Source organism: Colias eurytheme, chromosome 29 (genome assembly GCF_061535395.1).
Source record: "Colias eurytheme isolate Ceu_HAF_F1 chromosome 29, ilColEury1 Martin Lab GWU primary, whole genome shotgun sequence".
Taxonomy (NCBI): domain Eukaryota; kingdom Metazoa; phylum Arthropoda; class Insecta; order Lepidoptera; family Pieridae; genus Colias; species Colias eurytheme.
The window spans coordinates 1370001-1387194 of NC_143008.1; the positions used below are offsets into that span (position 1 = coordinate 1370001).

General features: G+C 33.3%; 1 protein-coding gene across 3 annotated transcripts; it reads left to right on the forward strand.

The window, feature by feature from the left end:
• Nucleotides 1-344: 344 nt before the first annotated feature.
• Nucleotides 345-11854, forward strand: LOC149896038 (glycerophosphodiester phosphodiesterase 1). 3 transcript variants are annotated; one of them, XM_090118334.1, is made up of 9 exons: nt 345-858; nt 2977-3155; nt 3655-3760; nt 5093-5185; nt 5939-6039; nt 7044-7172; nt 8565-8700; nt 9996-10010; nt 11780-11854. In XM_090118334.1, exons 1-9 carry the CDS (start codon nt 556-558, stop codon nt 11822-11824), a joined length of 1107 nt encoding a protein of 368 aa, XP_089974460.1. In that variant the 5' UTR covers nt 345-555; the 3' UTR covers nt 11825-11854. The 3 variants fall into 3 exon arrangements, with proteins under 3 accessions (XP_089974460.1, XP_089974459.1, XP_089974461.1); XM_090118333.1 differs by having other exon boundaries at nt 349-858; nt 9996-11854; XM_090118335.1 differs by lacking the exons at nt 8565-8700; nt 9996-10010; nt 11780-11854 and adding an exon at nt 8173-8552 and having other exon boundaries at nt 437-858.
• The last annotated feature ends 5340 nt before the right edge of the window (nt 11855-17194 follow it).

Genomic DNA, 17194 nt, shown 5'->3' on the forward strand with positions numbered 1-17194 from the left:
AAATATATTTACGAAGTCAATACAAGTCATACATACAGTCAATACAACTTGAAACATTTTAGATAAAATAATATTTAAGTTGGATAAGTATTGATAATGGCAACATTGTAGTATCTATCAAACAATCATAATTTATTTCGATTTTTGTATTCCATGTGTTTGTTTGATTACGATTATAATATTTTAAAATCTACTAATCATTACTTGCTCTGTGCTACTAATGTGCAATTTTAGGCAATTAAATAATATAACAAAAAAGTAACAGTATTATTTTTACATTTTCATTCAATTATGGTTATAAGAGGTAAGTGTTTTCTTATAACAAACTTTACACGAAACTATAGGTTAGGTTTGAAGTACTGATAAAGGAAATATTTATAAAATATTAAATCATAAAAATTACGTGTGTGATTTCGAAACGTACCCCAAACGTCATTGTCAAATTGCAAATGTCAATAGGCTCCGCTTTCCATTTCCAAATTATTTATTTTCGAAAACCTAACACCTGTAATAAATAATAATTAACATTTATTAACACAACGATCGATCGAAAACATGATATTAACGACGATATCCATATTATTCAATGGTTTATATTACGCTACTACGTTTGTAGTAACATTTTTCATGTCTTTACATTCAGTTTTACCTTTTGGTCTCGACATCGGATTATTGGGAGTAGCGGTTTATTTCTTCACGAAACTTCCAAAGCCGGACCCTACTAATGTGACGAGTATATTCGGGCCGCCCTCTGGCTCGAAGGAGGGCGAGGCGAATCCCAAAAAGGTGGTCAAATGTATAGCGCATAGAGGCGCGGGTCTTGATGCTCCGGAGAATACATTGCAAGCGTTTAAATATGTGAGTATTCATTTTAGTTTTCTTTAATTCAGTATATCTATACTATCTATACTTCTATACTAATGTTATAAAGAGGAAAGGTTTGTAATTATGTATGTATGGTTTTCACGCATAAACTACTGGACCGATTTCAAAAATTCTTTCACCATTAGAAAGCTGCATCTTCACAGATGATGATAGGCTAGGTTTTATCCCGGAAATCCCACGGGAACGGGTACTATGCGGGTTTTTCTTAGAAAACGCGGGTGAGGCCGCAGCCGAAAAGCTAGTATGTAGTATAAACATTACATTATTGCTATAGAATCACTTTGGTTACTTAAACTAGGGCATGTATGATACCTTACATTCAAAATAATGTTTTATGATTAACCATTGAACAGTGATAGATATTTTGTAGCCAACTAGCTTAGCTTATACAGGGTGGAAGGTTAAGATGGGGCATGAAGGGCAGGTACCTTAACCGTTGTAGCTACATGAAAACGTTCTTAGGAGACTATCCTTAAATTCTTGAGAAATTTTAATCTGCATTCACAGATTTTTGAAAAAATGTACGGTCAGCAAGGAAATCGGTAGTTTTCAAAAAAATTTTTTTTGATGCCAATCGATCCAGTTTCTCATGGGGATCAAAACACTCTAAACGACCAACTGAGGTATGAGTACTAGAAAAGTCAGAAATCGCGAAAAACTATTTTCATTCATGAACAAGTAAAAAGACAAAGGCACAGCAGCATAACATGCCAGCGACGCGGGGCGTGAGCGGCCTCATAATTTTTGTGTGGTGTAAGGTCCAATCAAGTGGACAGTGGTATTGGTACAGATTTACGAAGGTACCCTGAACTCCGAAATCTACAACAACACCATTTTGAAAAATCTTGAGGATGTATTAGACGATTTACCACTGTCAGAATTGCGAAAAATTTATTTTCAGCAAGATGGTGCTCCACCTCACAACAGTTGTCAAACGCGCTCATACCTAAATGAACAATTTGGGGCACAATGGATTGGCACACATGGTCCCATAGAGTGGCTGCAGCCCCGTAGCCCCGACTTGACACCTCTAGATTTTTTCATCTGGGGTTATGTTAAGAATGAAATTTATAGAAGATCATACAACAATGCTCAAGAACTAAAAGATTCACTTTCTGCAATACTTTACGGAATACACCCAAATAAGTTGTCGGCTGCTACGCGCTCAGTAGTAAAACGAACAAACCTATGTTTACGTCAAAACGGTGACCACTTTGAGCATTTCATATCATAAGTTTTATGTAAATTATTTCAGAAATTCTGGAATTATCACCACTTTAAATGTTGTTTTTTGTTATTATTTTGTTATTTTTTATTTTCTTTGACAACCGTTTAATTAAATTAATGTTTCTTCTTATTATGTATGTGTTTTAATAATCAGAAACAAAAAATATTGAAGCCTACAGCCTGCCTATTAGCGCATCTTTTGTTGAATCACTTATTTTCTTAGTGAATGTGTGGAAATAGTTTTTCGCGATTTCTGACTTTTCTAGTACTCATACCTCAGTTGGTCTTTTAGAGTGTTTTGATCCCCATGAGAAACTGGATCGATTGGCATCAAAAAAAATTTTTTTGAAAACTGCCGATTTCCTTGCTGACCGTACATTTTTTCAAAAATCTGTGAATGCAGATTAAAATTTCTCAAGAATTTAAGGATAGTCTCCTAAAAACGTTTTCATGTAGCTACAACGGTTAAGGTACCTGCCCTTCATGCCCCATCTTAACCTTCCACCCTGTATACTTTTGTTTTTTAAAAAGAGAGAGTAGTTCAGAGTTCTTGAGTGTAGCTGCGGGCGGTAAAGCTAGTATTTAAAAATATACACATAGAATCGTTTAATGATGATTTTAAGACCAATCTTTGCAATTATTTTCTATCGAGCCGATTTCGTCCAATTATGTATCGAGTCCATCCACGGTCTTCGAAATATGATGAATATTAACATATATTTTTTTTTGATGGGCTAGAATAAATATCTTTTCCTAAAAAACTGCTCAAATAACTTCAATTTGGTCTTGTCAGCCCCTTAAGCAGAGGGAGCGCTATTACCCAAAGTTACCATTAATATTAATTTTACATAACAAACATTCCAGTGTGTAGCAATGGAGTGTAACTTTGTCGAGATGGACGTTAGAACATCGAAGGACGGTCAGCTGGTCCTCCTACATGACCAAGGGCTGGAGAGGCTCACCGGCACTGATATAACCGACGTGAGGTTTATGGACTGGGATAGCATTAAAAACATTGATGTGGGCGCCACACATCCTAATAGGTGAGTGAGCATTTATAGTGTTTTTGAAGTGAAAACTTCTTTAGCGGCGTTGAGCACTTTTTCTGTAATGGGTATAAAATCTTAAACTCGCGCCAGGACACGTGACCTGATCGAAAAAGCGTAAGACGTAATATCAAACATGCTCAATGTTAATAATCAAGTTTTCACTTCTGCCGGCACTCCCGGAGTGCAACCCATCTTTTTTTTTTATAATAATTTTGGGTTCCTTTCGCAATTATTTCCATGTCCTGTGTTCCGCCGATAAATAATAATGTATAGAGGTATTTATTGAACCTGTACATTCTGTCAATATTTTTACCAATGGATTTCTAGATATCTTGATTCCATATTGACTTGCATCAATAAAAACCGTACTGATGAATTACAATAGATACTGAACTTGTAACAATCCTTATTTTTGTTATTTTATAAAATTAACAGCATTTATAATTTTTGAGAAATTTAAAGAAAAATAACAATTTTGTATTTTTTGTTACAGGCAACAATTCAAAGATGTGACTCTATGTTTACTGGAGGATGCGATCGATTACCTCTTGGCTAATAAAGTGAAAATGATCATTGACGTCAAAGGGGAGGATGCTCAGGTATTTATCAATCATTTATTTAATAACGGTCCGCCCCCGCTTCGCCCGTGGTACATTTTACGTTTTCTCTTCATAAGAACCATCCTCGTACTTCAAAGAATATTATAAAAATAGAATTAAGGGAAGAAGTTCTTTGTACAGTTAAAAAAGATAATTTGGAAAATCCAAAAGTGCACGCCTCATATTTTTTTTTAAATAAATATTTATTAATTATTATTTTTGTTTATTTAATAACAATTAAACCACATCGAATCAGACCCTGAAAAATGAAAGGGTTCTATTCCTGAGCATACTCAAGCGTAAGAGAAAAAAAAAGACTCGATTAGTAAAGTATTTCGGTCGCTATCGTGTTAACAAGAAAAAGGATCCGCACATACAGACACACGGACGTCCAAGACAGAACTTTTTTAAACTGTTTTTTAACTAGTTTAAATAACAAAAATGACATCAAAAATATCATGAACGTTAAAAATAGTGTTTTTTCTTAATATGTGTGTGTATGTATTATCTTACAAGTGCAATGTATGATACATAAAGACATTTTAAGTTTGAAAAATCTGATGTTTTGCGCGAAGTGACAGTAGTACCCACCTCAACGCTTCGCTTATGAGGCGTGCAATATGGTCTAGGTCAGCTTCATCAATACCACATTCACAAATTGAGTTGTCCCTCACCCTGATTTTTGCTAGATGCACTGGAGTACTTTTTATCATTTAAATACTAATTTTAACTACTTATATGTCAAATAAAACTATATTTTTGGCTTCTATATTGATTGTAGATCACGCCTCAATACAAGTATTTAAAAAAAATATATTGTATGTACAGTTTTGGCTTTCCTACGATTTTATTATCCATACTTATATACTTATCTTATCTTCTATAATATAAAAATGAATCGCAAAATGTGTTGGTAAGCGCATAACTCGAGAACGGGTGGACCGATTTCGATAATTCTTTTTTTATTATATTCCTTGAAGTACCAGGATGGTTCATATGTAGAGAAAACATAAATATGTACCACGGGCGAAGCCGGGGCGGACCGCTAGTAATATTATAAATGCGAATGTAACTCTGTCTGTCTGTCTGTTACTCAATCACGCCTTAACTACTGAACCAATTTGCATGAAATTTGGTATAGAGATATTTTGATACCCGAGAAAGGACATAGGCTACTTTTTACACCGGGAAATAGGATAGGTTTTATCCCGGAAATCCCAAGGGAACGGGTACTATGCGGGTTTTTCTTAGACTGCGCGGGCGAAGCTGCGGGTGGAAAGCTAGTAACTATATATGTATAGATTAATGTAATATAATTATTATATTTTTCAGGTAGTGAGTGGCATTCTTAGAGTGTTCTCTGGCAACCCGGTGCTATATGAAAATGCTGTGGTGACGTCATTCAACCCATATGTATTGTATCAGGTATTTATTTTAAACTATTTTACCACGTTTTTTCTTACGTTCCATCGGGAATCGAACCCAGGACCCCTCGGTTCTACGCTCATGCGTCAACAACCACAACCACAAGGAAGCGGTCGAAACGGTAAGTTCTATCGTAAAATCACCTGCTTTGTAGAACATAAAATTACTTATCTATAAAAAGGTATCAATACATTTTTTTCCTAGGAGCCATTTATAATATTTGTAAAGATCTTAAATAATAGAAAAGTTATTTTATTGAAGTGAAACTTCTATAAGCGCGATGTGAGTAAAATTTCAAAGTCGCGTCATGGCAATACCGTCACGTCATGGAGTAAGGCGACGATTTTGGTATCTTTGAATCTTTCCATATAATTTTCATACCATATTATAACTTGTATCGCTCTTATTTTGTAATTCTGTATTTACTATTTAGTGTGCAATAAATAATTTTTTGTTCATTCTTGCATTCATTCATTCTTTTCATTTCTGACACGTGTGCTCGGCTCACACGCTCTTTTTTTATTTATATAATACTAGCTTTCGCCCGCGGCTTCGCCCGCTTTGTCTAAAACATAATAAATTATATACTAAAACCTTCCTCTTGAATCACTCAATCTATTAAAAAAAACCGCATCAAAATCCGTTGCGTAGTATTAAAGATTTAAGCATATAGGGACAGAGAAAGCGACTTTGTTTTATACTATGTAGTGATTTTATTATACTTTATTTTACAGAATTTAATGTAATTTTCAGATTCGCAAGCGAGATCCTAACATTGTTGGCGCCATGAGCTATCGTCCGCACTGCTTTGCTTATTTGAATTACGACGCAGAGAATGGACCTACTAATCCTAGGTAAGTTTGTATATTGCTATAATATCATTATTAGAAAGGAAATATATTTCTAGTAAATTAATTTCTGAGAAAAACAAGTAGCTGTAATAATACTAGATATAGGTACATTATAGTTGAAATTTTTACTTTCATTCAACCACCACTAGAGTTTCGCGTCCGCGTTAAGATGTAGAAGCCCTTCTGGCTAATAATATCGATACCACAAAAAAAAAAAGACTCAGATCATTCGTTCGCCGACCGTTGCCCAGTGCACATCTATCACAAGCTTAGTATATTTTATTGAAGTGAAAACTTCTTTAGCGGCGTTGGGTATAAAATCTTAAACTCGCGTCAGGACACGTGGCCTGATCGAAAAAGCGTAAGACGGATTTTTTTTTTCTTAGCCCTTATATTCCATGCGTAAGACGGATACCAGTCCAAAATATAAAACATGCTGAACGTTAATAATCAAGTTTTCACTTCTGCCGGCACTCCCGGAGTGCAACCCGTCTTTTTTATAATTCAACGTAGTTAGACGTTCTTTGTGGTTAAACTCAGACACTCTAGTGACATTTAGGTTTATATTTACTTCACTCGAATTAAAAACACCGTTATTGTGCGCAAAATAATAGCCAAATAAATAATTCTTTTTGCCTTGACTGTACAAGAACCCGGTTGATTTATTTTTTTATTTTATTTTTTTCGTTTGGTATGTGTAACGATCTATCACAAAAACAATATTTCGTGTGTATTGGTCTTAACCCAAGTTTCGGGCCCAATTTGACGCGTCCTCCTTTATATAAGTTTCACTTCATTAATAGAAAAAAAGACGGGTTGCACTCCGGGAGTGCCGGCAGAAGTGAAAACTTGATTATTAACGTTGAGCATGTTTGATATCCATCCGTCTTACGCTTTTTCGATCAGGTCACGTGTCCTGACGCGAGTTTAAGATTTTATACCCAACGCCGCTAAAGAAGTTTTCACTTCAAAAATTTAAAAGATTAAGATAAGAATCTGTTACACAGGTTCGGTAACCGGCTAGCGCTGCAAGCGCTGTCCCGCGCGGCCGATACTGTGCACTCTGCGCTGTGGCGCTGGACCGCGCGCTGGTGCTCCGTCAGCGCGGTGCTCTTGCACAAGGACATTGTCAGCCCGTGAGTGTTGTGCGATATACAGGGTGTCCCACTATTGGTATACTAAAGCCTTGTATCCACTTGAGCATGCTCAGGCGAATGAGCGGCTCATTTGGCCGAGCCGCTCAAGTGGAGACGCCTGAGCATGCTCGGGCCGCGTGTGCTCAGGCGTCTCCACTTAGCGGCTCGGCCAAATGAGCCGCTCATTCGCCTGAGCATGCTCAAGTGGATACAAGGCTTAAGCGCGAAGGGACTTGTAGTTGTAGTTTTCCATACACTGATCACGTAAAAAATACTTTAACAACAATTTTTTTTTCTAAATTTTTCCTGAAAATCCATGTTTTCTTCTCTAGCTTTGTGCAGCTGGCATATACCGCTTCGCTAATGTGAACATTTTGTCTATGAAAACATAATCTTTAACGATAGCTCACGTGCTGGTGGCAAAATTAGGCGGGTTGCTTGTTATGGGTGTACACATATTAGAGTTTTAAGAATACATCTATTAGAAAAAAAATGCGTCTGGAATTTTATAAGTATTTTTTACGTACTCAGCGTATGCAAAACTATAACCTCCTTTGAGCTCAGTATACCAACAGTGAGACACCCTGTAGACAGGTTCGGCAACCACCTGCCGCTGCAAGCGATGTCACCAAAGTTATTGCTGTGCGTTTGTCTACGCGTCGCCTGTGTGGTCAATGGAAATTACACATAAACAATTTTGTCATAAATGTCACATTTTTACTAACTTCAAAAAAATATGATATTAGTAAGTATTCAACAAGAACTTGAAAAAAAAAATAATATTAACATTCAATCGTTAGTTCATTCAATCATCAATGATATTTCTTTTGATATTTGACAGTTCAACAAAATTCAACAAAGTAACCTAGTATCGACGGCGTAAAATAATAGATTCATTTTGTTAGTTTAGTATTTATATTAATAATAACCTATACGAGTAATTTTAAGGTTTTATTCATCTAATAAAGGAATTTAAACAATAACAACTGACGTTCCCCAGCCGCGAGGTGGAGTACTGGCGCTCGCGGAACGTGCGCGTGGCGGGCTAGTGCGTCAACCGGCCCGTGGAGAAGGGAATAGACACTTTTCGATCTGTTTACTTAGTTAATGTCGGAAAACTTAGCTTATATCTGAAAATGTGTGGATAAATAGAAATAAGAAAGAAATAAAACAAGCTTTATTGCCTACATAGACTACCAACTACTTAAAAAGACGTGTGGCACTCGGGGACTGCCGCGGTAAATTTTTGCATGCTATTCCTTCAAGCCGCACCTCCGCCCGTCGGAGTGGGGAGCGTCAGGTATTTTCGTAACGGAATTTCTCGATTCGGTCCCCGCGCTCAAGGCCCGTGATAGAAGCTATATGTAACAGCTTAATATCGATGTTTCTCAGTCGCGAGGTGGAGTACTGGCGCTCGCGGAACGTGCTTGTGGCCGGCTGGAGCGTCAACCGGCCCGTGGAGAAGCTGTACTGGCGCGCCGTGCTCCGGGCGCCGTACCTCGCCAACACGCTCATTGGCGAGCCGGAGGTTTGTACACAATTACGTAATTACGAGTAAATCATTCGTTCTTTCGTTCATTTATTCGTTCAATTGTTCTCAAACACGCTCATTGGCGAGCCGGAGGTTTGTAAATAATTGCGAGTAAATTATAGAATTTCGTTCATTTGTTCATTAATTAACTGTATACTCCATCTAGTTATTTCGTTCATTAAAATATTTGATCATTGTAGAGAGTAAATCATTCGTTCAAAACTAAAAAAAAACATTAGCGCCTCGCCAACACACTCATTGGCGAGCCGAAGGTTTGTAGACAATTACGGGTAAATCATTCGTTTAAAACTAAAAAAAAACATTACCAGTAACTTAATTATTAAATCATGAATTCTTTCGTTCATTCATCTCAAAACTCACGAAGTCTACTAATAAAATAATTCGTTCTTTTGTTCATTCAGTCCAATAGTGCACACACATAGAGTGATCATTCACACATTTCAATATGCATCTATCTCCTTTGTCCCGAGGTTTGTAGACAATTACGATTAAATCATTCGTTCTTTCGTTTATTAATTCATTCATTAAATACTTGTTTCATCTAGTTTAACTTTCATTAATTGAAACATTTGAACATTGTAAATTAAAAATTTGTCAAATCATCCATTATTATTTGTTCATTTTACAACAAGTTTTATGTTCACAATATACAGTGTGTCCAAAAGGGTAGTGACTATATTTTAAGGTCGGATTCTATTAACAATTTTATCGATAAAAACACCCCATATTGGGGGTGCTAACCTTACCCCCTCCAAGACAGAGCTGTTTAAAAAAGTTTAGTCGAGTTTTTTGCCTTTGTCTATTAAAGTACCCAAATTACGAGTTCTAGACATCCTGCAGACCTGATTTTTTTTACTTTTCAATAGGTAATTAGATATTCTACTAAAATTAATACTAAAATAATCGGTATTGAATTGTTTCGAATCAGTAATTAAATGACAAAGTTATAAAAAATACATTTATTTTAATGAAATTTTTGGTTTTCTTAAATTATTACAAAAACTAGCTGCTTGAGATATCATTTTTTTGTATTTTCTTGATAGGTTTTGAGTTTATCTACAAATTAGTGTTTAAATTTCTACTCTAAGTCAAGTATTTTAAAAGTTAAAATTGCTAATAGAATCCGACCTTAAAATATAGTCACTACCCTTTTGGACACACTGTATATTGAACGATCAATTAATTGACCTCGTTAAGTTAATCCTTAAATGAGAAAGTGTGTATTATTTGTAAATGTGAAATTGTTTAAACACTATGATTATTTATTATAGGTGGATAAGAAAGAGGTGAGACAATCAGTTATGGTCGACTGTGAGGAGAGACCGTACGATAAAGTGTCCGAGCCTGAACGAAAGATGTCGTCCGGTCAGAAATGAATGATTTCACCGTTTAGGGTCGGCGCACATTGAGTGAATGATTTTACTAGTTAGGGCCGGTGCACATAAATTGGTATACATACGCTTTAGGGTCGACTCACACATGAATTTGTATTATTTTGCCATTCAGGGTCGGTGAATACAAAAGTTTGAATATTTAGAGTGACTTTAGGGTCAACTGGCACTAAAATTTAAAGGATTTTTTGATATATATATACACATAGAAATAATTTATAAATTTACGGGTGGCAAATTTTGGCTTTTTTGTTGTGTTTTAGAAGTAAGACGTAAACAGTTGAATGAAATGATCATTAAAAATTAGCTAGAGTTAATTAAAATTAGCTTCTCGGTATTTTAATAAAAACATTAAAATATAATCCTATTAGAAGGAGTATTTTAAATGAGCGGTGACCTTTTTACATCTTTCACGGAAAAAATGTCGAAATAAACGTTTCATTATTGTTATACACACAATTGTAAAAAACAATGTGTGCGCCGACCCTAAGCAAACGGTCAAAAACGTTTGAACAAGTGGTTACCTTTGTGTTAAAAGTGTTTTTTTTTATACATGTACTAACTTTTGTTGTGTGTGTGTGTGAGTGCTGGCCCTTATTGGATGAAGTGGTAACATATAAAAGAGAGATAACCTTAAAACTTTAAAACCTGTGTTTTAAACCATAAATATATACCATAAAACCATAGACTATAGAACTATGTATTATATGTTATGGTTAAAAAGATAAAAATATTTAAATGGCATCTTAACGTCGCTTATCTGTCAGTTAAAATAACAAACAATGTATCAGTTACTTTATCAGCAGGTCGTAAACATAGACTATCATATCTTACCACTTCATCTAAAATACGTTAAGAGTACAAATTATTGTAAACCAAAACTATATTGTTTAAGTTTTTTAAACAGTCCATAGATTAAAAATGTCTATGCCAAAGCTAGTAAAACGATTTATGCTCGTTTTTTTAGTCTGTATTCAAATTATTTCTATTTATGAGTTTTATATACTCTGTATTATTTATAATTTTATATTTTTACTCGAATATTTTTTTACGAATGAGGTAATTGGGCGGGAACCGATGTTTTTTTTTCTGGTTAATAGTTTTAATTTTTTTGTATTCGACTATTCGATTATTTCGATGAGGCTTTAATAATAATTTTCAATTAAACTTTATAACGTTTTAAATTGAACTATTAAACGACTTTTTGACGTCGCAAGACAATAGTTAAGTAAAATATAAGATTACACGTAGATAATATAAAACGCGAAATCTCTCTTGCAGCTTAACTTTTGGCTTAATCCGTCCTTTTAACCACCAATAAGGTGAGACTTAAAAATTTTTAAGAAAGAAAAAGCAATATTATTAATTACTATCTGTGCCCCGCGTTTTTATCCGCAGTGCTCCGCTCCTGTTAGTTTGAGCGTAATTCATAGATAAATGAGCTATCTAACACTGAAATAATTTTTCAAATCGGACCAGTAGTTCCTGAGATTAGCGCGTTCAAACAAACAAACGCTTCAGCTCTATAATAGCAAGGAGCAATTATTTTTTTGCAGTAAAATACTCGAATACGCTGAATATTTATAATTATATGGCGTAGTATTGCCATGTACATATAAATTTAATAGCTTCAGCATTATGTACTTTATTTTTTTCTTTTATAGTTTGAAGAGGGCAAGGAACAAAGAAAGCTTGTCGAAATGGATTGATTTTTTTTTATTTGAGGTTAGTTTTTGTTTTGTTAAAAATAGTTAAAAGTTTATATTGCAAATAATATAACGTCAAGTAGACTACATAAATGTTGCCTGTTTTAATATTAGAGGAAAAATTATTATTAGTAGTATTTAAAAATATTTATGATTTTGAATTATTTAGTTTATACTATTTTTTGACGAGCGTTGGTTTATGATTGTTTTTTTTATTTTTGAGTTATGTATTGAGTTCAGAATAAATGGTACTGTATGTAGTAGTAAAATAAGATGAATATATTTTGATAATATACCAGTGTGTAGATGTAGATTTTAAAACGGTTCAGTATTTACTTTAGTCATTTGTGTTGATGTTTTTTAAATTTTATTATTTATTTACTTAAATTAATTTGTAGTTTTTTGCAGAATATTGTAAAAATTTAATACGTAGTTCTTATAACTTTTTAACACTGCCTACAACGATTTCAGAAGTACAATTTTTCTTCGATTTTTATGATTCATAAATGTTATTCCATATTGCATTATATTCTTATTAAAATAATTAAAATTTAACTAAACGATATATTTTCTTTCAGTTCTGAGTGCGCTGTTTTATTATAAGTGTTATTTATTATATTGTAACTTATTCGAAATATATTGTTTTAAAGTGAATTTTTCTTTTATTTTTTAATGCCTTTTTTTACATAGTTGAATTGTTTAATAATTATTTACTGATAAAGGAAAATGCTTTCCTGCATTCATAAAAAGTTATGAAGAAGTCCCGCGGTTTTACCCCCACTGCTCCGTTCCTGTTAGTCTTAGCGTGATGATATAAAATAAATATTTGAGAACCGTCAAATCAAAACATTTTATCCTTGTTACCTCTGTTAGATAATAGACAATCGAGAAATTATTGGGCGTCTCATCAAAATAAAGCTACTCACGGAAAATTAGCTTGATAGTAATCACGTGCAAAAATGGGCGAAGGATCCTGGACTCTTCTGATGCTAAATCTGATATTGATGTAGATGGCGTAAATTTGCAGCTAAATCAATATGTAAATAGCCATCAATAAAATTTAACTATACATTTTTTTAGTGATTTATAGTGTTAGAGCGTTTTCAAAAAAAAGTGTACCCCTCACTTTCAGCCTGTCCCCTGTGTTTCAAGTCGAATAACAAGTAAAATTTATATGATGGCTAATTATATAATGCTTGAAAAGTATTAAATACATCATAATTTGATAAATGCAAACAATTAATTCACGGAAACATTGCGTACTATTTTTTAAATAATCATTTTTAAAACTAAAGTGTCAGTTTTTGGCGTGTCCCCATCCAAGTTCTTCGATGTTAGAGAAGCGATTCTAAAAAGTTTTATACCAAGGTACCATAAGTTTTAGTGTCATCTAAAAGTACATTTATTTGCGAATCGTCGCATGTAGTTCATAATTAAGGCCTTATAATCGTTTAAAAGCAATTTGATTTCCAAAAATATCTTAAAAAGTGGTACCGACCGGACATGTCGGGTTTATCACGGCTAATAATGCCACTTACAAATTTTAGATTACTATTTGAATTTTATAAATGGCAAAATTATCGTTTACTTTCACCGTCCGCTAATTTAAAAAAGCTTATTTTCAAATATAGTTCGAGTAAAACAGAAGTGTTTTGTGAGTGCAACGGCCGTTGCAATTTCTACTGTCTGGTTTGAGACATATTATTACTTGATACAGGGAAGTAAACATCGTTTAAATACTTTCAGAAGATGAGCAATATATTCATTAACCGTTATTTACATTTGATAATCAGTGTAGGCACATTTTTTCGTCAGAATATAATTTTGACTAAAAACTGAAAAGAAAACGTCACGTCAGTTTTGCAACATTTTGCTTCGTGACCTATAGGCTGACAAGAAAAGTCGCAAAACTGCAGCATAAGGGCGCTTGTGCACTACAAGGAATTTTACTGTCCGGCATTCCGATTTTTTACGGTCCGGTGTGGCATGAAAAAACCGATGAATTGCTTGTGCACCTGTCCGTCTTTACTCGGATCAGTGCGGTACAGTTCAAGGAAGTATGGCGGTATAATGCTATCATAAATGATTGTTTTCGCATTTTACAAGAAACGAGTAAAAACATAGAAGGTGAAATATTATATTACTTCGTTATAATAAAAAGTAAAGTTCCGTAAGAGATTTAAAATGCGTGTTTCACTTATTTATTTTAATCGGTGATGAGGAGCTAAATCTATTCCCACTTGAACTTTAACTTACCAACACTTACTTAGATAATAATTATAGGTCAATGCTTGGTCAATGTATATAAAATAACAATACTGACTTCTCAAATCTCATTGCCAGCTAAAAGAAAGTAAAACAAGAACTTGCTTTCAATTGGCATATGCAATAAAAAGAGTAAAATCCAAGCAAGTGGGCACTCGAAAACAATTATACCTACAGCGACTCGTAAACTCAAAAAACCATCCGGAATAGGGAAAAGTAAAATGTCGGACAGTAAAATTACGTATAGTGCACAAGCTAGTATATAGATTATTGGCGTGCCATACCGGACCGTAAAAAATCGGAATGCCGGACCGTAAAATTCCTTGTAGTGGACAAACGCCCTAAAGCCAAGTCTAGATTGTCATTGTAATATTCTTCATAATTTTTATAATTTTTTCATATTTTTAGGTTTCACTGATCTCGGGACCAAAAAGGACATGTATAATTTGCAAAAAATGGTATTGCAATGAATGCGTTGGTCAGCAGGTATACCCTGAATACATAATATGTGATACATGTATGGAAAGTTAAAAGGTGTAGGTAGTGTAACTCTGAGTTTTACCCTAAAATTGATACTGTGTCAAACTATGTGTTGGTGTATTTTTTTTATGAGACTTAAATAAAAGTTTTGTAAACGTATTCTCGGTTTTATTTTAACCATGTTAATTGGATTCAATATAAACCTAGCCTTATGAAAAATGGTCTATCGGTTTTGCGACAGTCCCCCGTTTTGCGACAAGAAAAATTTTAGTTTTTACATTTTTTTATTATACGAGACACAAATAATTTGATTTCAATATTTAAAATGGTTTTACTGTTCCGAAATAAAATAACCACTTTGCCGATTTTAATCGAAATGTATTAAGTATCGTAAAAGTAACGGCTACTTTGGCATCAGCTGTGGCAAAACAGAACTTAAAGCTCGTTTAATAGGAATTTTATTAATTTGTCGACTTCAATTTTCTATTTTTTAAATAATGTATGTTATAATCTTCGTAACACAATCAAAATATTTTGCGTCTTTCTTCGTAGTTAATAGTTACATGAGCATTAATGACTGTCGCAAAACTGACACTTTTTTTCACAGTCCCAATTTATTTTGATGATTTCTCGTAAAACAAATTAATCTGCAAGCAATTAAATACAATTTCACTTACTACGATGTATATTTAAAATTTCTAAATCAAAATTTCATTAAAAATGCAACATTTAAAATTTATCCATAAATTCAGGCATGGTACAGTTTTTTTTGAAAACGCTCGTTAGCATTATATTTCATGAATTGTATAATATTGAAATTGAATACAGCGCCATCTATTAGAAGGAGGCTGTAGTCATTATAAATTTCGTTTTTTCTAGTCTCCACTAGATGTCGCTGATATAAAATAAATGATACAGGATATCAATGTAGATGGCGCCACTAGTTTTTATTATTTAAATAACTAAAGCTTTTTCGCTAAAGCAAAATTATAGTTAACTTAAAAAATTTAAAGTGCATTTTTTATTTCATATTGCACTGAGTTTTGCCATCCATAATGTAATGTTTACATTTTATTCCATAAATTCAGTAATTATGAAATAGACAACAACGCCATCTATTAGAATCTGGCAGTAATTCTTGTGCAATTAGTTATTACTAGTCATCGCTAGATGTCACAGTAATAAAATATAATTAATCTGATATTGATCTAGATGGCGCTAGTAGTTTGTATATTATTGTGATATTTCTTATTATAAGTTTGCAGTTATATCAATATTAAAATAACCATCCTAAAATTTAACTATATACATATTTTTCTTAGTACTTTAAAGTGTTAGTATTATATTTCATGAACCGTATTATATTGAAATTAAATACAGCGCCATCTATTAGTGAGAAGATGTAGTCATTATTAATTTCGATTCTTTTATTCACCACTAGATGTCTCTGATAGAAAGTATATTATTAGCCGCAATACTTATGAGCGTTTTCAAAAAAAAGTGTACCATGCCTGAATTTATGGATAAATTTTAAATGTTGCATTTTTAATGAAATTTTGATTTAGAAATTTTAAATATACGAGCGTTTTCAAAAAAAAGTGTACCATGCCTGAATTTATGGATAAATTTTAAATGTTGCATTTTTAATGAAATTTTGATTTAGAAATTTTAAATATACATCATAGTAAGTGAAATTGTATTTAATTGCTTGCAGATTAATTTGTTTTACGAGAAATCATCAAAATAAATTGGGACTGTGAAAAAAAGTGTCAGTTTTGCGACAGTCATTAATGCTCATGTAACTATTAACTACGAAGAAAGACGCAAAATATTTTGATTGTGTTACGAAGATTATAACATACATTATTTAAAAAATAGAAAATTGAAGTCGACAAATTAATAAAATTCCTATTAAACGAGCTTTAAGTTCTGTTTTGCCACAGCTGATGCCAAAGTAGCCGTTACTTTTACGATACTTAATACATTTCGATTAAAATCGGCAAAGTGGTTATTTTATTTCGGAACAGTAAAACCATTTTAAATATTGAAATCAAATTATTTGTGTCTCGTATAATAAAAAAATGTAAAAACTAAAATTTTTCTTGTCGCAAAACGGGGGACTGTCGCAAAACCGATAGACCATTTTTCATAAGGCTAGGTTTATATTGAATCCAATTAACATGGTTAAAATAAAACCGAGAATACGTTTACAAAAATTTTATTTAAGTCTCATAAAAAAAATACACCAACACATAGTTTGACACAGTATCAATTTTAGGGTAAAACTCAGAGTTACACTACCTACACCTTTTAACTTTCCATACATGTATCACATATTATGTATTCAGGGTATACCTGCTGACCAACGCATTCATTGCAATACCATTTTTTGCAAATTATACATGTCCTTTTTGGTCCCGAGATCAGTGAAACCTAAAAATATGAAAAAATTATAAAAATTATAAAGAATATTACAATGACAATCTAGACTTGGCTTTATGCTGCAGTTTTGCGACTTTTCTTGTCAGCCTATAGGTCACGAAGCAAAATGTTGCAAAACTGACGTGACGTTTTCTTTTCAGTTTTTAGTCAAAATTATATTCTGACGAAAAAATGTGCCTACACTGA